Source organism: Prunus mume, linkage group LG1 (genome assembly GCF_029339155.1).
Source record: "Prunus mume cultivar Tortuosa linkage group LG1, ASM2933915v1, whole genome shotgun sequence".
In the NCBI taxonomy this organism is placed as follows: domain Eukaryota; kingdom Viridiplantae; phylum Streptophyta; class Magnoliopsida; order Rosales; family Rosaceae; genus Prunus; species Prunus mume.
Window position 1 is genome coordinate 1218009 of NC_142698.1, and position 23984 is coordinate 1241992.

Consider the following 23984-nt stretch of genomic DNA (forward strand, 5'->3'; position numbering starts at 1 on the left):
ATCCGTAACTCCACCGGTCACTTCCATACCGACTCAAGCCAAGGCGAAAGACGTGAACCAAAGGCATGAATCGTTATCAATCTGGCCTCCTTGGGGGCAAAGAAGAATACCTCCCGGGCGGATGAGAGAAATTCTCGAATGAAGAAAAGAGTTTTTCGGGCTCAAAGAATTCAAGAGAACGCTTCCTCTCTGCTTCAGACCGACTGAGCATGTGAGCTCATACCATGGATCCTCACCGACGACCAATAGAAGAAGATTGCCTCGGCGTCCATAGGTGAGTCTTATTCTATGGCCATGCAGGTTATGGTGACGGGAGCAATGTCTATTGAAGAACAGATGGCCCATATGAGCAAAGCGGTCACGAAACTAACGAAGATGGTTGAAGAGAAGGATGCGCAGATTGCTTCTATCATGAACAAGTGGGAAGCACATCAGGATAAGGAGCCTGGTCAAGACGCAAACAAGAAAGGACCACATCATGAGGCTGAATTCAGCGAGAAAAGATTGGGTCATGAAACAGAGTCGGGTGAGAAGTTGCATGAAAAAATTGACGCCGCCTCGGTTGGTTCTTTGTCGGTCCAACAACTTCAGGACATGATCGTGAACACCATCAGAGTTCAATACGGAGCACCTTCCCGAGACACGCTCATGTATTCTAAGCCATACACCAGAAGGATAAACAACTTGCAGATGCCGACGGGATATCAACCTCCCAAGTTCCAACAATTTGATGGAAAAGGTAATCGAAACATGCAACAATGCTAGAACGGAGGGCGACCACCTGGTGAAACAATTTGTTCGGTCCCTGAAGGGAAATGCATCCGAGTCCCTTGACACTTGGGACCAAATGGAGCGAGAATTCTTGAACAGATTCTATAACACTCGTCGCACCGTGAGTATGATGGAACTCACGAATACCAAGCAATGGAAAGATGAACCTGTCGTTGATTACATCAATCGATGGCGTTCATTAAGCTTGGATTGCAAAGATAGGCTTTTGGAGATATCAGCAAGTCGAGATGTGCATTCAAGGGATGCATTGGGGGTTACTCTACATTCTACAAGGGATTAAACCCCGCACGTTTGAGGAGCTAGCCACTCGTGCCCATGATATGGAGTTAAGCATCGCCAGCCACGGAGGAAAGCATGAGCCCGTCATCGAGCATAAAAAGGAGAAAGTCTTTGGACAAAAGACAAATCAGCCGGTCAAGAAGCCTACCAAGGAAGCAATGACAATCAACACTGTCCCGGTCAAAATCTCCACCCGAGATAAGAAGAGGGAAGTAAAAAGGATGGAGTCATCCCGAGAGGTAGATAGACATCGACGCACCTTGAAGGAATTGGAGGAGAAAACGTACCATTTTCCTGACTCCGATGTCGCAGGTATGCTTGAGGATTTGCTGGAAAAGAAGGTGATCGAATTGTCGGAATGTAAGTGGCCTGAGGAGATGAACTAGGTCAACAACCCTAAATTTTGTAAATACCACAGAATTGTCAGCCATCCAGTAGAAAAGTGCTTCGTGTTGAATGAGCTAATTATGAACTTAGCTAGGCAAGGAAGGATCGAGTTGGATGTTGATGAAATTGCATAGGTGAACGTTGCCACAATTGTGTTCGGATCCTTTGATCCGGTGCCGTTGCCTGTATTGTCAAAAAAAATCGGAGTTTCAATTTAAAAAGGGCATACACCAGAAGACTGGTCTATGTACAAAAGAAGTGGTGGGCGAACCAAACAATCAATATGGTGATGGCTTTGTTGGTAACTCGTCTTTTGATGACAATGAAGGAAGGACGCTCGTTACTCGGCGGAAGTCTCGTACAAAGCGCATTTCTCAATGACAAAATGCTCAATCAAAGGAGCGGCGAAAGAGAGGCTCGCACCAACATTCTAAGAGCAAAACCAGACAGATGGTGAGGAGAGACTTCGAACAAGAAGATGGACCATTAATCCAAGGGCCACAAACTCCAGTTATGCTAGGAGAATACTTTCCCAAAGTGTTCTTCGTAAGAGGGCCAACAGAGACAGTCCATATGACAACTTGCTATCAAGTAGATGACGAAGATGCATCGGAAGAAAGATATGAAACTCATGAAGAGCGAAAGGTCTCAACACAGGCAAAAAATCCACCAGCGCATTCAAATATTGAAGAAGCGGTGGAACTTCCTAATGCCATACATGTAGCATTGGTAAAGGCATTAATGGATTTCGATATTCAACCAAATAAGATAAGAAAAACCGAAAAATTAGAGCCTGAGTCTCAAGACCATGCTATTTGCTGTGCAACGTGAGCTTCCATCACATTCACCGATGAAGACCTCTTGTTAGGACCTAAACCACATAATCGTCCATTTTCGTGTCAGGGTATGTGCGAGAACAAAAATTTAGTCGCATGCTTGTGGACGGAGGTTCAGTAGTGAACATCATGCCTAAATCCACGATGATGAAGTTAGGCATCACCATGGACGAATTGTCTCGCAGTCGTCTCATGATTCAAGCCTTCAATCAAGGAGGACAAAGAGCTATGGGCATGATCAGAATTGAGCTCGTGATAGGCGATTTAAAGTCAAACACCCTATTTCACGTGATTGATGCTAAGACCTCCTACAATCTCCTATTAGGAAGGCCATGGGTGCATGAAAATGGGATAGTGCCTTCAACCTTACATCAATGTTTCAAATTTTACAGAGGAGGAGTAAAGAAAATCTTAGGTAACGTCAAACCATTTACTGAAGCCGAGTCTTACTTCACGGACGCCAAATTTTACATGGATGAAGACATGGTATCTAAAGTTATTCTCGTGGAGGTTCACTCGACAGGAAAAGCCATGCCAAGAAGAGAAGAGCATTCAAAGTGCCCTCCCGCTGCAGAGAATGTTTCGAAGAAGTCAAAAAGCACCTTGTCCGGACAAATGGGATCATCACCGATAGATTCACGGAAGGTGTCTACTCAAGTCCTCCGCTATGTCTCATCATCCCGACGGAAGGAAGGACAATCCCTATTTGGAGAAGAAGTAAAGCCAAGAAAATGGGGAGAAAGTGACATGAAGTTCTTGAAGAAGTCGACAACCATACCTTTACCCAAGTTGAATAATTCAGATGTTTCAAAATCTTCGCTATCAGGGTTCGTCAGACCATCACAAGAGGCAACAAGACACGAATCTCTTCCGGTCACAAGAACAAAAGAAGGTTTTGACCCTAATGCTTATAAGCTCATGTCAAAGGCAAGTTATGACTTCGACTTATCTTCTTCGATGGGAGAGCTTAATCCAGATGTCACAGGAGAAAGGAAGCATGGCCTTAGCGAAACCCAAAAGAAGTTGAAACAGCAAGGTTACACAATTGACTCAGCTAGAGCAGGCCTAAGTTTTACTCTGTCGCACCTTTGTCAAGATCTCTGCTAGAAGAAAAGAAAAGAAAGCAGAAGCTCAACATATTAATGTCGAAGCGGTTGAGGAGGAAGAAGAACCAAAGGCTGTTAAGAGAGCTTCAGTGTTCAACCGCTTTAGCCAAGTCTACCTAAATGCGGACCTCAGTTTTCAGCCGCATCAAAGAATCAACATCACGACCTTTTGTGTTCAAAAGGATAACTGGGCATGATAGCCAAATGGGAATTCAATCAGCCCCACGCAGATCGGCACTAGAAAGACTTGAAGTTCCAAGCAAGTCGTCTGAAGAGAAAAATCAGCAAGAATTGAAAACTAGAGTTCATGTCGATTCAACGGAAGACAATGAAATTCGGAGCTTAATCCCGTCACCTATGAAACGTCATTCTACATTAGACGTAACTTCAGGTGACCAACTCAAAGTGAAACGACGAACAATCATACAAACTCGGGAAACTTTGAGTCAGCAAAACAAAAGTGACAATGAAGAAGCGGAGGTTCTAGCTGTTCATCACGTTACGATCAAAGAGCTCGACGAAGAGAAACCTTTCGAGGAGGAGGTTCATGATGCTCCTATGGCATTAGAAGATGGAGGCCAAGCGATTGTTGATGAACTAAAAGAACTCAATCTTGGCACAAATGAAGACCCAAGACCTATCTTCGTTAGTGCACTTTTGAATCCTAGTGAAGAGGAGTCCTATCATCAACTGCTACTTGAGCATAAAGATGTCTTTGCTTGGACATACAAGGAGATGCCAGGTCTTGATCCGAAAGTTGATATCCATCACATTGCAGTCAAACTCGGAACACGCCTAATCAAACAAACTCAACGCGTCGCTTCGTCCGGAGCTCCTAAGCCAAATCAAAGCGGAAGTTGACAAGTTGATCGCCGCCGGATTTATTAGGGAGGTGAAATACCGTACGTGGATAGCGAATACCGTTCCGGTGAAGAAGAAAATCACTGGACAAATTTGTATTTGTGTTGACTTCCGAGACTTAAACGAGGCTTGCCCGAAGGATGACTTTCCATTGCCCATAATTGAGCTCATGGTTGATGCAACCACAGGTCATGAAGCCTTATCTTTAATGGATGGTTCATCTGGATACAATCAAATAAGAATGTCGCCAGAGGACGAAGAACTCACAACCTTCCGCACTCCAAAAGGAATTTACTGTTACAAGGTGATGCCATTTGGCCTCAAAAATGCAGGTGCGACCTATCAACGTGCAATGCAAAAGATCTTTGGTGACATGCTTCACAAGAATGTCGAGTGCTACGTTGATGACCTGGTGATCAAGTCAAAAAGATCACTTGAAAGACTTGAGAATGGTGTTTAACAGATTGCGGAAGTACCAACTCAAGATGATTGAAGTGTGCTTTCGGCATCACGTCAGGTAAATTTCTTGGTTTCATCATTAAACATCGAGGCATCGAAGTAGATCAGACTAAGATTAAAGCCATTCGAGGTGTGCCCGAGCCAAGAAATTTACGTGAGTTGAAAAGTTTACAAGGGCGTCTCACGTTCATTCAGCGATTCATCTCAAACTTAGCAGGAAGGTGTTAGCCGTTCAGTCGCCTTATGAAAAAAAAGGTTCCATTTGTTTGGGATGAAGCTTGTCACAATGCATTTGAAAGCATAAAGAAGTACCTATCGAGTTCGCCACTGTTAGGAGCTCCTATTCCAGGCAAACCATTCATATTGTACATTGCGGCTCTAGAGAGGTCAATTGGAGCCCTGTTGGCGCAAGGGAATGAGTCACATAAGGAGCAAGCACTCTATTATCTAAGCCGAACTCTTACTGGTCCCGAATTGGACTACACGCCTATAGAAAAGACGTGTCTTGCACTTGTCTTTGCTATTCAAAAGTTAAGGCACTACATGCAAGCATTCACGGTTCATCCAATTGCATAAGCTGACCCGGTAAGGTATGTTATGTCAAAACCAGTCTTGACGGGGCGTTTGGCCAAGTAGGCATTACTTCTTAATCAATATGAAATCATCTACACTCCAGCAAAGGCGGTAAAGGGGCAAGCTATTGCAGATTTCCTAGCCGATCATCCAATTCCAACAGACTGGGAAATTTCAAATGACTTACCTGACGAACAAGTCTTCTTCACTGACATTTCTCCTACTTGGATGATGTTTTTTTACGGATCGGCTCGTAAAGATAGGGCGGGGGCTGGTGTAGTCTTCCTGTCACCCAAGAGACACGTATTACCCTACTTATTCTCTTTAAGTGAACTTTGCTCGAACAACGTTGCAAAATACCAGGCTTTGATCATGGGCTTACAAATAGCCGTAGAGATGAAGATATCGAGCTTAGAAGTATATAGTGACTCCATGTTAGTGATCAACCAATTGTTGACTCACTACGAAGTTAGGAAGGATGATCTAATTCCATATCACCAAATGGCCACGCAATTACTGGAAACGTTTGACTTTGTGACGCTGGAGCATGTGCTAAGAAAGGACAACCAAATAGCAGATGCCTTAGCTAATCTTGCCGCTACTTTGGCGTTGACAAAAGATAAAGCGGTGAATCTTCCAGTTTGCCAACGTTGGGTCGTTCCATTAACACTTGGGGCATGGCAAGAAGGAGCCAACGTTATCTCGGTATTGTCCATTGACATTGACAATTGAAGGCAACCTTTAATTGATTATCTTGAGCATGGGAAACTGCCAGGATGATTCGAGACATCGATCAGAGGTACGGCGTTAGGCACCTTGATTCATTTATTATAAAGAGATTCTATACCGTCGTTCATTCGAAGGCCTGTTTCTAAGATATTTGGGGGAAGAAGATGCATCCAAAGCAATGGAGGAGGCTCACTCAGGTATTTGCAGAGCTCATCAATCAGGGTCAAAGCTACATTTCCAAATAAAGAGGATGGGCTACTATTGGGCGACTATGGTCAAGGATTGCATGGATTATGTGAAGAAATGTCAAGCATGTCAATTCCATGCCAACTTTATACATCAGCCGCTGGAGCAGCTACATCCTACAATTGCTTCATGGCCATTTGATGCGTGGGGCCTTGATGTGGTGGGGCCAATAGCACCCAAATCTTCTGATGGTCATTCTTACATCCTTACACCACTGACTACTTTTCAAAATGGGCAGAAGCTGTACCTTTAAAGGAAGTGAAGAAAGAAAACATAGTGAACTTTATCAAAGTGAATATCATTCATCGGTATGGTGTGCCGTGCTACATCATCACAGATAATGGAAAGCCATTCTCGAACCGGTTGATGGATAAATTGTGTGAAGACTTTGGTTTCAAACAACGCAACTCTTCAATGTACAATGCCCCAGCCAACGGTCTTGCGGAGGCGTTCAACAAAACTCTTTACAACCTGTTGAAGAAAGTTGTTGGAAGAACCAAGAAAGATTGGCATGAAAGGATAAATGAAGCATTGTGGGCTTATCGGACGACATACCGAACGCCTACTCAGGCTACACCATACTCACTCGTGTATGGCATGGAAGCAGTCTTGCCTCTAGAAAGTCAAATTCCATCATTGAGGATGGTCGTACAAGAGGGATTGACTGATGAAGAGAATGCAAAGCTACGTCTCCAAGAGTTAGAAGTACTAGACGAAAAGAGTCGGTCCTATCAACGGTTTAAGAGTACACAAGTGGAGCTTACAAGATCATAGCCAAGGACGGTTTAAGAGTCGGTCCTATCAATGGAAAGTTCTTGAAACGATACTACGCATGAAATGATACCAAGCTCCCGCCGCATGAGCTTAACTGCGTCGACATCAAAAAAAAAAGGCTCGTTGGATTGAAAACCCAAAAGGGTGGTTCAAGCAAAAGTTAGAGCACATAAAAAAGGCTCGTTGGATTGAAAACCTGAAAGGGCGGTCCAAGCAAAAGTTAAAGCACAAGAAAGTCCGTTGAACTGAAAACCTGAAAGGGTGGTTCAAGCAAAAGTTAGGACACCAAAAAAAAAAAGTCCCTTAAACTACGTGATGACTTGATCCCTTTTCACCAAGGGTATATTGTCAGCTTGGATAAATAATTCCAAGTTCAGTCACATCAAAATAAAAACAAAGGATTTCCTCATCAATCCAAACCATTCAAAAAATAATAATGAAATAAGAAAGTGCTTTTATTTCATTATGAAAGTTAACTAGTAAACATCAACACTTTGACAAGTTCAAAGAGAAATATAAATAAAGCAAAGAAAGTCTCAGCATCGGCAGTGGATAATACAGGAGCTTTTTCAACTGCAATCTCATTCTCTCTCAAACGGGCAACCTCACCATGATGATAAGAAAGTTGTGCATCACTCTTTGAAAGTGATTCGTTTAATTGACGCAATCTTGACTCCAATTGCTCTTGTTCTCTCTTAAACTCCTCCATACGCGTGTTGGCAGATTTAATAGACTCAAGTATCGAAAATTGATGAACCTCTTTAGCTTGTTACAGAGCCAAGGCAACAGAAAGTGAAGAGTCAACAGCAGCTAAACGATCACTTTGGACCTCGGGAGACAGCTTTTGGGAGTAAGTAGAGTGTGCAGAACAATAGTCAATCATGCGGTCACCATAATGCATCAATCATAGCTCGTAGGGATGAGATGTCCGCCCCTACATTGTCAAGGGTAGTCAAAAACTTGCCAATCTCATCTTTGAATGAAGAAAGCCTTTCTAATGAAGCCTTCAATATTATGCTTTTTATTTGGTTGCCCAGAACGGAAACTACTTTGCGAAGGGTTTTGTCTGCAACACCTAATTTCGGTTCCCCACATGACATTTCAGAGGTTGATGCATGAGTAGCGGCTTTAACAAATGTTGATGCACAAGCGAACCTACATTGACGAGTAATGGTTAAGCAAGTAGAATCAAAGATTTCTAAATACGGAGCGTGATAAAGATTAGAATCATACCTCTTAGGCTAACACCTGAACCACTTATCGGGCGCAAAGCATCATTTTCCTCTTCAATAGGAAAATGATTAAATGCTACAAGCTCGGACACAGTAGGGACATGATGCACTACTTCTCCCTAAAATATATATATATATATATAATTAATTAATATATATATATATATGTATAAAAAAGGGAGGCTCAAGGTGAAATAAAATACATACCTCGTTCATTAGAATAAGTTGTGAAACAGCGGGCACATCACAAAAGAATGTGTCATCAAGTGGGTATGCCGTGTCCAAATCACAATAAAGAGGTCCGACGCTTGTCTTCTTATGCCTAAAGTTGACTTCACTATCTTCATTGCTGCTTATATGCCCTTGCTTCAAATTGCGAATTCGTTGACCAAGGGGAATGAAATCTTCCTGGGAATCTACCACACTTTCTGTTTCTCCTTTATCATTAGGGACTTGAATTGAAGGAACATCCACCAGAGATGGGTGTTGAACTTGAGGCACAGGAGTAGTAGAACTACCTTCAACTTCTGGATGAACTTGGAGCGCTCTACCACGGGTGAGTTTATCATGAACTGAAACTTCGTGGCCTTGAGACTTAAGAGATTTTGGCTGAGAAAGCGACGACGACTTACCTACAGTTGAGATTGTCTTCGATTTCATAGATTCAAAGCGATGCACCTTCGACCACCAAATAACATAGTCGGATGTGACCTCAAACTCCCGGATATTGTCCTTAGTGGGTAGGGTTATTGTAGATGCACTGCTACTCTTCAAGCATGATTTCCAATGTGAGTACACTGATAGCACAGTACCATTCCGAACATCATCTTTAAGTTCTCCTGGCACATGTTGTACATAACAAAATTGTCTACTAAACCGGTGCGGGCTATAAGGTTGGATGACCCAGTAGTTTTCCTGTCATAGAGAAACAAATCCCGAACGAAGGCATATCAAATACTCAAAGTCTTCTTTAGAGATATGATCTTCATCAGTCAGTTGTGTGCATTCTGAAAATACTCTTGCCAGACGACTCATTTTCGCTTTACCACAAGTCCGGAACAAAGCTCGAGCTGTTGAATCTTCAAAAAATTTCGCTGAAAGTCTTCATGAGAACCTTGCCATGATAGGAATGAACTTCTCGGAAGATGATATAAAATGTGTGTCGAAGTATTCACCCAACCATCCATACACATAATGGAAAGGTAGAACAGTTGTGCAAATTCCTGGATCATCTGCACTAGAAATATCGTTCAACCCTTTGTAAATGCTGGCCAATATCTGAATGCTAGGCCAAATGATACACCGCGCCATTTGATCGCAACTTTGAGAACCCCTGGTCTGATCAAAGTTACATCATCTTTGGGAAATACAAATTTGCACACTTAGCAAGCAAGGAATGCAGCCAAGTAGGATTTTTCCATGTCTTCATCAGCTATACCCAAATCTTCAAAACTCCTTCCTCTTCCTCAGGCGTTTCAGTCTGTCGGAATGATACCAGATGGATCGAGTCCTCTTTTGGCTTTTGTGACTTGTTCCGTATGGTTTTCCTTAAAGGCTTTTTATACTTGAATGGCCCTCAATACCAGATACTTTATCCAAGCAGTCATTCTCACTCTAGAATTTCCTTTAGAATCCTGTAAAATCTTGTGATACACTAAGAATAAGTAGCGAAAAATGTGTGGGATATAAGACACGCCTTTATGATCCTTCCTGTTGAGACTCTCAGTGGTTGGAATAACTTCATCATAAAATCGACCTGTAATAGGGAGACCACTAATTTCATGAAGATCCCAAAGGGAAATAGATATCTCTCCTTGCGACGTATGAAGAGTATTTGTTGCAGAACACCAGATACTCGCAAAAGGCTCGAATGATTGGAGCATGACTATCATAGCTAAATAATAAGGCAAATACTGCATTATATAGACCGGTGCTCTTAAGAACCTGAGTACTTCTACTTACCACATCTTCAAGCCACTCCCAGTAATACTCAGGTAAATGTAGATGCACCAGCTGTCGGAGAGTAGAACTCCAATTCACTGCTCCATTATGGATTCGATCGCTAAGAAGCTCGAACGCCTTGATGAACCGGTATCTGTATGATGGGAGGGCTTTAATCAGCGTAAAACAGTGGAGTGAAGGTCCCTATCTCAGAGACTTGGATTTTTTGAAGCTGCTGAGTTGACAAAACACCTCTTGAGACCAAGACGGAATATGAAGAGAATTGTCCACCTCAGATACTTCCAAAGCTAGGAGAGGCGCACCTACAAGCAATGTGGTACCTTCGTTCTGGTTATCACTTTCATCCTCAAAAATAGTAACGGTGCCTTTCTTGAAACACTTGAAGAAGGTCATCTATATAAGATGAGCGACATGAAACAATATTCAGTATCAGGCTGGTGATTTCATACTTTAAAAAATTAAAAATAATAATAATAAATAAAAAGAAAAAAAAAGAGCTTACTTGTACAGGTTTGAAAAGCCGGATAAAGGTGGAATGTCTGGAGAAACAATTGTCACTTGTCTTCCCCTACGTAAAGCCTAAGCGCTTGAGCGGGTTATCACCAAGTCGAGAGATGGATCAAACTCAAGCAGTATAGGACGAAATAAACTGGGGGCTATTTACAATTAAAAGTTCTCTTCTTTGTGACAATTATACACGCAGCTAGAGCACGAAATAAACTGGGGGCTATTTACAAGGCCCAGCGTTCAAAAATCCCTGAACTCCCATTCTCGTAAGCACTTGTCAAGCTCTGCTTCATCCCGAGAACAGGTGTGCATAGCCACACCCAACCTAGCTAGGTCTTTCACCATGACATACGTGTATTGAAAAGAGAGCGAGATCAAAATCCACATAATCAATTTCAACAAAAAATTTAGTGTCCGTTTGACATTATTTATTTAGGGTAATAAGTGATTTTTAAAGAATTTTGAGAAGCCCAGCTTATTTGGTAAATTATGAGAAAATCACTTATTGTTAAAAATTGATGTGAAAGAAAACCACAAGGAAAAGCAGCTAATGAGGTGCTTTCATTTTCTGGTTATGTAGGAATCAGTTTCGATGAAGCATTGTGTTTAATGATTATGCAGCAATCATTTTCTGATTATGAATGAATCAATACCAACAACACTTTTAACAAAAAGTGTACCAAATGCCAAATTGCTTTCTCTCACAGTCGATTTCTCCCACAAAAATCTGATAGCAATTATTTTCACAACATAGTAATGCCAAAAATTTACCTAAAATGTCGTAACTATAGTACATGTATGAATTTTGCAAGATATATAGACATACACGTCAACACGTACTTACTTCAAAATTAAAATTCATATGAAAAAATAAACAATAAACAAAAGAATTGTACTTATCGACGTCCAAGCAAGAGTATGTACAAAGTGGCATATTTTAATTTTCTTCCAGAATCTTGGAAAACTCAACCCTTGTGTTTTGCGTAACCTACAATAGTTAAAATTTGTTAACTTAAAAGACCATATCCACCATTAGTCTTTTCTTACTTTTTTGTTTTTATTTTTTCATATAATTAAAATAAAAGAGACAAAAAAGTAGGGTAACACGTAGTATCATTAAATATATGTGCTGGTTGACTTGGATTCTTTCTTAGACTAGAGACTTAAAATACATGGTCAAGTGTTTCACTATATATTATATGCCCTCAAACCTTTTGGAAATTTCATTAGTCTTCTTGACCTGAAGGGAAATCTCCTTGGGGTATCTCAGCATGTGGACATCGATAAGTAGACAAATTACCTCTATAACTGCTCTGTTTGAATATTATGCAGCAGTTTTGAAAACAATACGTCCAATGAATAGACTAGTTTATTACCTTAAAACAATGTTATTGTATTGTCTATAACAGCTCTGTTTGGATTCTTCTGCACCTTATAGATTAGTTTATTGTCCCGTTGATGGGAATCGATCACCAAGAATTATCTATTTGGATATCTAAACTAAAGGACCAGTCTAGTACTAAAGGGCTAAGTATATATTTGGGTTTACTTCACAATGTCATCACATGATTAGAATTTAGAAGAATGACCTAAAAAATTAACGTGTCAGATAATAAAGTGACATTATAAAATGGACCCATATTTTTATTGTAATAACTTAGTAAGAGATTAGAGACTGAGCGCTCGAGATCTAAAAACTTAAGAATAATTAATTAGAGAGGTTCACCTCAAATAATGACAATAGGGTTAAAATACTAAAATATTACACTTAGGTGTTGGGAAAGAAAATAAAACTATTGCAAGGAACTTGTACCCCTATTGTTTACTTCCACCCCTCAAGACCCTCCTTCATCATCGGGTGTATGAACAAATATAAATACTAGCAATGTATCTATATGCTCAACCCTTTTTTTTTTTTTTTCTATCTTTATGTAACTCAAAATACACCTGACTTTTGATTTGCAGATGAATGAAATAGCGAAAAAGAGATCATGTTACTTAATTATAACATGAACGATAAGTTTTGATGAATTATTACCATCTAATACTTCACCTTGTTCGACCAAAAAAAAAATACTTCACATTGAAATTTATTGACCTGAAACCAGTTTCTTGATTATACTATCTGCTTAACACGACAATACTCGACAATACTATAACAATCTTATTATAATAACACTCCATGACTCATCTCAGAAGTGAGTGGTATAATCCACTCAGGCTGAATTGTTTCTTCACCATAGATGTCTGTTCATTAATTCTCCTTGAACCTGAAGTGTTGGCAAAAGGATTAGGAGGCATGGTTAGAGTCTCACATTCTCTTTCCAACATTTGAACTACAACTTTCATGCAAGGACGATCCATTGGATGCCACTGTATGCACCATAGACCCAAAATTGCAAGTTTCCTAGCAATTGTAACATCTCCTTCATTGTTCCCAATATGGATTCGTAGGTCGTTGCCCTGCTCTAATAGGTTATAGATCCATTCTGGGAAGTAGACTTGGCTAGTGGAGTCCTCCATGAGTTTAAAGTTTTTTCTGCCTCCAACCATTTCAAGTAACAATATTCCAAAACTATAGACATCCGACTTATAGGAGGCATTGCCGAAGTTCCTTGAGAAGATTTCGGGTGCAATGTAGCCCATGGTCCCCCTTGCAGTAGTCATCGATATTGCGCTTTGATCCTTAGCGCAAAACTTGGCTAAACCGAAATCAGAAACTTTTGGAGTGAAATCTTGGTCTAGCAATACATTATGTGGTTTGATATCGAAGTGCAGGATTCGTTGGTCGCATCCTTGGTGAAGATATTCAATTCCTCTGGCTATTCCTAAAGCGATATCTTGTAACTTGTCCCAACCAAGGAATGAATTCTTATTATCTGTTGAAGATAAGAAATTTTGCAATGAACCATTTGGTAAGTATTCGTAAACAAGAGCACGAATAAATCTGTCGGCACAAAATCCAACCAAGCGAACCACATTGACATGGTGGATTTGACACATAGTCCCCACTTCATTTATGAAATCTTCCCCTTCTTCATTTGAATTGTTGAGCATTTTAACAGCAACAAGTAACTCAGAGGAAAGAGTTCCTTTGAACACCGTTCCATAGGCCCCCTGACCCAACTTTTGCTTGAATTGATTTGTCATCCTTTTAATATCAGCATAGGAATATCTACTTGGCTTCATCGCTCTATAATCGTCCAAAAATCTTTCAATTCTAAGTCGATTTTCTTTTTTCATTTTGTTAGAGGTATACACATGGTAGATTGTCGTCACCATCGCGATTAGAACTAAACAGAGTGCACAAATACCTGCAAAGATTTTCTTTTTGTGTCAAACGTTTTTTTAAAGCGTTTAGTCATTTTAAACTCTGTTCCAAACATACCCTTGATTAAGTTATTCCCCATTATGTTCATAAAAAAGAAAATTGAAGAAGAAAAAAATGAAATGAAATGAAATGAAGGTGGATATAGCTCACCTAATATCTTCAGATTTGGCCTTCTAAGATTACGACCTGTAAAAGTTGTTCATGAAATAAGGGCCGGTTTTCAAATAAATGAAATCCAAAATTATATTCTTCAAATTCTCATAAGCGATTATGTTGGAAAGTAAAGCTGGGGTGTACGTAATACCTTTGCTATGTTCACATGATGGTATGGACCGATGCAGCGTCTTTGAATTCATTGAATCCTTAGGGTAATGTGTTATATAGTCATGCACCTTGATACAAGACACTAGGGGCACTGCTCCAAGGTCACACTCATCATTCATGAAAGCATAAATATGGTTGCCAGAATTGTTGCCATGGCATGGGCTCAATCTCTTCAGACAACCATATCCAGAAGAATATTCATCTCTTACTGTTGAGGGTGGACCACTGAATAAGATTGCGCGGCCTACTAATTCAAAGGGAGAAGAACCATTACTGTAAAACAACTCCCTTGGCAAGCAACCATAATAAGGACTTCCTCTAATCGCATGAGATGTGTAGTTAATGTCATAAACAATGAGCTTAGTTGATGATGCCATCTCGAGTATAGTCTCTTTGTATTCATTGCAAGAAAGATCAAAGCCCTGGAAGCCACAACGGATTGGCTGCCTACCTTTAAGTCGAAATGGGCATCGGATGGCTGGGCCGTCCGGGCGACATCTTGTTTCTCTGCAATCTTCTTGGCCTACTCCACCATTGACTCCTAGTCCTATTACTACTACCACGGCCAACCACCATAAGAAATTCATGATGAGAACCCTTTCTAAGCAAATGAATCGAATTGCTTGCGGATGATATAAAATCAGGGGTCAGTACTTCAAGATGATATGGGCCCCACTCCATCTAGAAGTTTGACTCAATGGCGGTCGGGTCATGTCTCATGACTCATGCAACCCTCTTTTTTTTTTTGTATCTGATTATCTCTTTAAAGGTTTCAATTAACTGTACTAAATTGAAAATCTCTTTCTTCTGCTCTGACATCATGTCTAGAGGAAGTCTCCTATTTGTTGCTTACACAACGCTCCTCCTTCATCTTCTTCTTCTTCTTCCTTCCGCTTGTTCACAAACTGCTTCCATTACAGCTAATAAACATGATATCTCTGATTGCAATCGTTCCTGTGGAAATATTAACATAAGCTCCCCATTCCGATTGAAAGGAGACTCTGAACACTGCGGCAACAAAAGCTTCGAGCTATCTTGTGAGGCCAAGGGAAATGGTACTACTCCTCATGCAGTGCTATCCTTGTTTTCAGGAAAGTATTATGTACAAGCAATCTATTACAATAACTTCACAATCCGACTTGTGGATGCTGGTGTAAGGACAACTACTTCTCCCACCCACTCTACTCCTTGACCCCCTTCAACTTTTCTTATTATTACTCTGATTATACAGGTCCTTATGATTACCCAGATGCATCATCAATGTCTATAATCTTCCTGAGCTGTGAAAATCCAATGAATGCTTCCGATCTCATTGTTGAAAGAGCTCCTTGCATCAGTGGGGTCAACAACTATTCTGCTTCCAATTCTTCTTTCTCCAATTTAACAGCATATTCTTATTTCATAAAATCCAATGGCCCAGGGTCATACAATTTTGGGGATTCCTGCAAAATAACACTAATGGTTATGGTGTCCCCTTCAACTGAGGAGCACATGACGTCTTGCAAAGGAATATATAATGAAATAGCGCATGGCTTTGAACTCTCATGGTTTAGTCATGCATGTAGAGTAACGTGCAGATCAGGGGAATCTTGCAGGCTGAACAGCACCGGCAATAGAATTCAATGCTCACCAAACGAAGGTTACACAATTGCCAAACCTTTAAATTATAAATTATATATTAAAGAAGGTTTATTTACAATAGTGCCCTCTGAAACTATGGTCAAATATCAGTTTTATCCCAAGAAGTCAAAATGACCCCAGGAAGTTAAACAGTAATTTCCAACAGTTACTAAGCTAATGTTACAGTTTTCTGTTCAATGTAGCACGTTCGCGCATAATAGACGAGATAATATATCATCTAGGTGAGTGGATCCCTCTACTCTGTAAATTGACCAGCTTATGATATAAATGTGTGGTTAAATTTTCTTTGGCATTTCGCTTGGCACCGTAGTCATTTTATTGATCGATGTCTTCACTACTGTTGCAGCAAAAGTTATGTACCCTATTTATACCCACTTCCCCCTTGATTGGCTTTTATCAGTGAATACTGGCAACAATGACCTTGATGATGCCCTTATATTTGTGTTCTATGCAAGAGAATAATTGTGTAAGAGAATACTTGTGTTTATCTCACGGAAACATTATTATTCAGATTTAAAGGCACAATAAAAATTTCTGAGAACAAAACACTTGCATGGTTGAGATGGTTTGGAGAGGAGTATATTGCTATTATTATTGTTATAGTTAATTATTATCCTTCCTATTAACTCTTTTTTTATGGACCATGCAGCACGATACGTAGCAGCCAAATTTACATTTGGTTTTCCCTTTGTAACTGCACTGCTAATATATAAATGGCGAAGGAGGCACTTGTCAATGTATGAGAATATAGAAGACTTTCTACAGAGTAATAATAATTTCATGCCAATAAGGTACTCTTATTCGGACATCAAAAAGATGGCCAGAGGTTTCAAAGACAAATTAGGGGAGGGAGGCTATGGCTCTGCATACAAGGCAAAGCTCCGCAGCGGTCGCCTTGTAGCCATCAAGATGTTAGGCAAGTCCAAAACTAATAATGACCAAGACTTTATCAATGAAGTTGCTACAATTGGAAGGATTCGCCATGTTAACGTGGTTCGACTTATTGGCTTCTGTGTTGAAGGTTCAAAACGTGCTCTTGTATATGATTTCATGCCTAATGGGTCTCTTGAGAAATACATTTTTTCTCAACAAGGAGATGTGCCTTTAAATTGCCAAAAAATATTTGAAATCGCACTTGGAGTGGCTCGTGGTATTAAATACCTCCATCAAGGCTGTGACATGCAAATTTTGCACTTTGACATCAAGCCTCACAACATTCTTCTAGATGAGAATTTTACTCCCAGAGACTCTGATTTTGGGTTAGCAAAGCTGTACCCATTGGATAATAGCATTGTATCTTTGACTGCAGCAAGAGGAACCATGAGATACATTGCTCCAGAACTGTTCTACAAAAACATTGGAGGTGTTTCGTACAAAGCTGATGTGTATAGTTTCGGAATGCTATTGATGGAAATGGCTGGTAGAAGGAAGAACCTAAATGCGGGTATAGAACAATCAAGCCAATTTAGCCAAATCTACTTTCCGACATGGGTTTCTGATCAGTTGAAGGCAGGAAACGATATAGAAATAAGAGATGATGCAACAGATGAGGAAAAGAAGATCATAAAGAAGATGATGATGGTGGCTTTATGGTGCATACAAATGAAGCCTATTGAACGCCCTTCAATGAATAAAGTAGTGGAGATGCTTGAAGGAGAAATTGAGAGCCTCCAAATGCCTCCAAGGCCTTTCTTATACCCACAACAAATTCCTGCAGATGAAGTTGGTGTGGACAATCGAAGTCCCTGTGTGTCAAGTGCTTCAAAATCTGAAGAGAATACTTTGATTGCGGATGCAAACGAAGTGAATTAACATTAGTCACGATGTGGATCTATGTAAGGGAAAGTTAGCAGCTCTACTCTGTATTTGATCATAGCACAAATATGTTTACATGTTGTAATTGATTTAAGCAAATAATCAGCCTCTGCCTTTGGTTATTGTTTAAGAAACTGCCTGCCAGAAATGCAATGACTTGAACTTTGATGACAATTAGGTTTACACAAATGAATTGCCCAAGAGAAACAATTCATTTGTATATGTCAAATAATCTCCATATCTGAATTAGAATCCAGTTCCATCGACAATGACTAAACCATATGTAAGAGTTTACAGACCCAGAGCAAAGCTACAGACTTGAATCTCAAACTCAAACTTAAGTGAAACTCAAACTCAAACTCAAAAACCTTAGTGCAAATCCCTAACCTCCTTAATTTCTAGGGCTGAAATCTGATGCAACTCTGATGTGGAAATACCATACCCCTTTTGTGAACTAGAGCTTAATGGAGTCAGCAATTTGGGCTAAAAGATTGAAAAGTGCAAACTACACGACTGAACCACAGATAGGAACGAAGAAAAAGCTTAAAAAACATTAGCCTAAGCTGCACAATCCACGTGGGCCGACCGTGGAGACCTTCCAAAGGGAAGTGCCAGTTTCACTAAATTGTAAATTCTTAACTCATTCCATACACAGCTCTGTTATTAGATCAGTGATCCCATCCCCAACCCTAAAAAAAGCTCTTGATTTTTGAACATATATCCCAACCATTTTCAAATCCACTAGGATCGGCAAAGCCTATAAATGTTCTAAACAACCACTCGTAAGGTGGATTCAACGAGGTTAATAACCAAAGACAGATGTTCTAAGCAACTACTCTGTTTCTTTCTAGTTTCTACTAAATAATGTTACCTCCATCCATTTTCAAATCCTCTAGGTCTAGGATAAGCAAGCCTACATCAAAAAACACCAAGAGCCATTAAAGGCAAATGAGCTCCACTTGACCTCTATCAAAAAGACACAATAATCAACTGAATACAACAAGCAAACAAGCTCAGCTAAGATGTAGTGTTTTGGGAGGAGAAACAAACAAAAAAACTCAATTGCAACCATCACTAACCAGAAACTACAAAAGAATTGTAGTTAAAAATATGTACTACAACTTAACCTAAATCCATAAACTCATCTTACTACTAATAATACAACACCACATTCCTTGTTCCAAACTTGTCACAATTTCAGAGACTTCAATTGAAAAGTGAGAGATTAATACCATTTGCACCAAACGCATTGCCCCCATCTCAAACAACAACCTGGCAATCTCTTGACCCACCGCCCAAAGTACCCAACCCGCCTTTCGACGAAAGAGAAACGCCACGCCACAGCACAAAACCCTCAAGAGCCACGGCCTCAGCCTCCACCCACCTCTCCTAAACTCAACCCTAGCCAAAAGCCTCCCGTTGAAGCTCACGCTCCCACGCGCCTTGTCTGCGTCGATGCCGTGCGCCACCGGAGTGCCAACGAACGAATTCGCCGTCGATGCCGTGGGAGGATTGGGCGACTGCACATGGCCCCTAAAATAATGAGACTCCTACACACCTCCAGTCTACTAAGTATACTAGCAAAAACGCCTTTTATGGGTTGAAACTGTTGATTTAAATAGGTTAAATAAAATCCTAATCTATTGTGACTACACATAAATAGTAAGTTTCCAATAAAATATTTTTATTATAATCTTGTAACTATAATCCAAATCAATAAAATATTATACTTAATTTAAATTTCGATATACCACTTGTAGTTTTCTATTAAAAAATTATAATCTTGCTTTGGTTATGTTTTTTTTCCCTGATTTTTGTGGTATAATTAAAAACTAACTTATCCTTGAATTGCTACAAATATGAAATTATATAGTCAAAATTAACGGAATTGAAACTACATAGCCAAAAGTGGTTGAAGTGCCAAACTAAAAACTACATGAACCAAAAGTGACTTTTAGCCATAATTGAATTGTGTTATCTTCATCAAGTCTTCGTCTTGCATCAGGTAGATATATATTTCCTCTCTTCTAAACTAGATTTGGTTTGTATTTTTTTTGAAAGTGTGCTTTACTTAATGTGGTTACTGTTGTCTTCCTCTTTTTCATGTGATTTTTTCTCTTCACTTGACAATAGGGGTGGGCACGGTTAGGGTTGGACTGGTTTTTGCCTTAAATTAGAACCGATCTGGTACTATTTATCCAGTTTGGTTCAATTCGGTTTTAATATAAAAAAATTCAAAAACTATCCAGTTCGAGTTGAACCGGTTCCGGTCCAGTTTTTGAAATTATTATTTTAAAATTATTTTTAATACAATTCTCAATTGAAATATTATTATTTTTACTTGAAAATTAACAAATTATTCAATTTCATATAAAAATAAATATTAAAGTTAGAAAAAGAGAGATATTTTGAAATTGAACTTGGATAAATATTAGTTTTTTTGTTAAATTAAAAATATAGCATTAAATATAAATATATATTGAAATTATATATTTTTTAATTTGACCGGTTCGGTTCGACCCGGTCCGGTTTTTGAAGCTATGAAACCGAATCCAAAATCGGTCCAAACCGGTCCGGTTCAATTTTTGACCAGTTGTTGATTTTTTGGTCAACTCGGTTTTTTTCCGATTTGGTTCGGTGCGGTTCGACTCAGATTTTCAGTTCGCCGGTTTGAGTGCCCACCCCTACTTGACAGATGATGTAAAAGATATATGCGGGAGTCACCAAGAAAGACTCAAAGAATACAAAGTAGAAATTGTAATTAATTAATTATTGAATTGTAATGAAATTGCAATCAAATAATTTATCTTTATTGAATTGTTTACTCTAAGCCATTGAAATATAAAAAAATAAATATCATTTTCTATTGTATTGAATGGCAATGAATAGAAAAGGCATAAATATTCCAAATAAAAATTGGTTATTTTCTTCTGAAAAATGTAATACTCTAAAATCGAAAATATATTTAAAAATTTGTTGAATTTTGTGAGCCTAGTAAAAATAATAATGAAATATTTCAATAGACAAAAAAACGTAAATGAATAAAGTTGATTGGATACGGCCCCAATGTACTTTTGAAGCAATTTGAGTCAACCAAATTTGTCACGATTGGTGGTAGAAATCGTAACAAAAGGCAATTGTGACGACTTCATATATTACGAACTCCTAAATCGTAAACTAAAGAGTTTAGTCATTGAAAATGGTTATTGTAGTGTTTGTAAATTAATATTTCCTATTGTTCCGCGAACATAACCAATGTGAAACCTTATTATTATATTTTCTTACTTTTTTGTTGTTGGTTTTTTTTTTTATAGTTTAAATGAAAGTTAAAAAGTAAGAAGTTTTATCATGAAATATATAAAGTGACAAGTATCCCCACATGAGATATAATAACTTTTTTTAAAAATTCAGCAGTTTTGAGCACAATACCTGAAAACTTCTTAGTTTAGTGGAGAAAATAGTCCTATTTTCTTGAAACAACCAATAGACTAGTTTATTGCCCTGCTGACCAAGACTCATTTATTTGGATATCTAGAACAGCGTCAAGCGCGGATTCAATTAGTAAGTTAATAAGGTGTTAATTATTTGTTTGGGCTTACTCTATAAGGTCATCTCATTATTTGAATCATTCATGTCTTAGGTCATCATTTCAGGTGGAGTAAGTAAATTTTCAAGAGAAGGGCAATATTGAAAAGGCTAAAAGCCACAAAAAGAAAATAGAAAAGTTGATAGAAGTCCAAAAATCCAATCAATAGTTGGGTCTAGTTCTCGAATTATTGTTTATTGATATAAGTCTTTTGACTAGTTTGCCACGTAGATTACATTCCATTTTTGACATGTTGATTCAAACTTTTGTATTTAACTAATTTGTATTTAAATTTTTTTCTTCCTATTATATCCCTATTGTCTAAAATGAGTAAGATGAGAATTTATATGCTATTAATGATTAGATTTGATCATGTACAATTTAACGAATAATTACATTTTGAATGTATGTCGAACCTTCATTTTTTTTATCTTGACTCAAATTCCTATTTAACATGGATTTTATTATTGCACATACTTTTAGGATTATTTATTCTTTTGAAGATACAATTTTTCCTAGAATTTAGCTTATTAACTAGATGCACGTTTTTCTTTCTTGTTCTTCATCTTTATCTTCTTCGTTCTCCATCTTCTTCTTTTCTTCAATTTTATATATATACTATGATAGAGAATGTTGATCTTGTATGGTCAATTGACAATCTGTACATTGCCATATATAATTCTAAAGCCTCCTCAAGCTAATGATTTTGAATGTGGCCCAAGATCATGGCATTCCATATTACAAGATTCCTTTCCTCTTCCATTTTCTTTGAAAAGTTGTAGGTAACTATTTTTATTTTTGTTCTCCCTATGATAGAGGTATAGTATATACTTTTGTATAAATTATCCTATGGTGTAGGTATATTGTCATATTGCCTATTGCATAGGTATATATATGTGTTTTTTCATATTTTGGACAATGAATAATAGTATTTTATGTACATTTATTTTATAGGCAACATGCAATTTTATTTGTCTATTTTTGTATCTGACTTATAGGTAGTCTTCACCTATATGTTCCTAACTTATAGGTAGTATTCTAATTTATGTTCATGACTTATAGATAACACAATTTATCACTAAGTTTTTTTCGTTGCTAATAAGAACATTATTTACCTGTATGTTAGATACAATGTGGGTGCTTGCCTAATTGATTAGTATAATATGTGGGCCTTTACATTCATTGATTAATTTGTATTTTACCTATATATTAGTTAAATATTATCAATGAAGGAATTCCAAATTTAAATTCTAAAATTTAATTACAGGTACATAATTCATTAAATTTAGATTTTCAATGTTTTCATTATTTACCTCAAAGGGTAAAATCGGCACAATAAAAAGAGTAATAAAAGTCAAAGGACCTACATCTAAAACCAAAAATGCATGGACTAAACCCAATGACAGCTAATCGTTTTGGACCTAGATCTAAGAACCCCAAAAGAAAATTAGACAACCAAATACACTATAATTGAAACGTAAACTAATTGGTACTAATTCCTTTAGACAGTGGGCAAAGTCTTTTTGAGGCATTTAGTTGAACACATGGTGTGCACTATAGCAGAGGGGTAGATTTTGGCATCCCAAAGGATTTTCTGGCAAGGAAAAAGGTGCAACTACATCTGCTTGCATCTTAATAGCTCCACCAATGGTCATTATTCATGATACAACTATGGAAACAAAAAAAAAAATACAAAAAAAAAAAGAAAAAGAAAGGAAATCCTTTAACCATTTCATTATTCTGGTGAATATTTTCATTGTTTATAGGAAATGTTGTGTGTATCTATTTATTTGATCATAGTTAGATAGCTGAATGTTGTCAAATGTGGCTAATTGTTTGTAGTGTTGAAGCTTTTGTATGTGAAGTTGTTAAGAGCATCCAATGTGCACAACGCACTGTTTTTTTTTAAATAAATAAATCCTGATAAAAATTAGACCTCCATTAACAATTTCATGGGTCCGCTAGTGAATGCGGATATAGAACATTTAAGCCAATTTAGCCAAATCTACTTTCCAACATGGGTTTCTGATCAGTTGAAAGAAGGAAAGGACATAGAAATAGGAGGTGATGCAACAAATAAGGAAAAGAAGATCGTAAAGCAGATGATGATGGTGGCATTATGGTGCGTACAAATGAGGCCTAGTGAACACCCTTCAATGAATAAAGTAGTGGAGATGCTCAAAGGAGACATTGAGAACCTTCAAATGCCTCGAAGGCCTTCCTTATATCCAACAACAAACTTCTGCATATGACGTTGGTGGGGACAATCCAAGTCCCTGTGCATCAAGTGGTTCAATATTTGAAGAGATTGGTTTGGTTGCGATGCAAATTAAGTGTTTTAATATTAGTCACGATGCGGCTGTATGTAAGGGAAATTTAGCAGCTCTACTTAAGGGCCAGTTATGCGGACAGAGCTACTATGTTTGCCTGTGCCATCACTACTACAAAAAGTGAAAAAGACGACCAGCAAAACACGACGGTCTAAGTGAAAACCGTCGTTGTTTTTTAAAAGACTATGGTTTTATAAAACCGCCGTGTAATAAC

General features: G+C 38.5%; 1 protein-coding gene and 3 pseudogenes across 1 annotated transcript; 3 read left to right on the forward strand and 1 right to left on the reverse strand.

Annotated features, from left to right (window-relative positions):
* Nucleotides 1-327: 327 nt before the first annotated feature.
* LOC148920640 (uncharacterized) lies at nt 328-6025 on the forward strand (annotated as a pseudogene).
* Nucleotides 6026-12896: 6871 nt separating this feature from the next.
* LOC148920641 (rust resistance kinase Lr10-like) lies at nt 12897-15126 on the reverse strand. The gene is made up of 3 exons (XM_089043806.1): nt 14379-15126; nt 14225-14260; nt 12897-14057 (listed from the first exon to the last, which is right to left on the reverse strand). Exons 1-3 carry the CDS (start codon nt 14983-14985, stop codon nt 12931-12933), a joined length of 1770 nt encoding a protein of 589 aa, XP_088899932.1. The 5' UTR covers nt 14986-15126; the 3' UTR covers nt 12897-12930.
* Nucleotides 15127-15218: 92 nt separating this feature from the next.
* LOC148920642 (uncharacterized) lies at nt 15219-16676 on the forward strand (annotated as a pseudogene).
* Nucleotides 16677-16679: 3 nt separating this feature from the next.
* LOC148920643 (rust resistance kinase Lr10 pseudogene) lies at nt 16680-17976 on the forward strand (annotated as a pseudogene).
* The last annotated feature ends 6008 nt before the right edge of the window (nt 17977-23984 follow it).

Coding starts and splice junctions, on each gene's coding strand:
- LOC148920641 (XM_089043806.1), bottom strand. CDS start 14,985: ATGAATTTCTTATGGTGGTTGGCCGTGGTAGTAGTAATAGGACTAGGA. Junction 14,261..14,378: donor ATCATGTGAACATAGCAAAG/GTATTACGTACA, acceptor CAACTTTTACAG/GTCGTAATCTTAGAAGGCCA. Junction 14,058..14,224: donor GCCAAATCTGAAGATATTAG/GTGAGCTATATC, acceptor AAATCTTTGCAG/GTATTTGTGCACTCTGTTTA.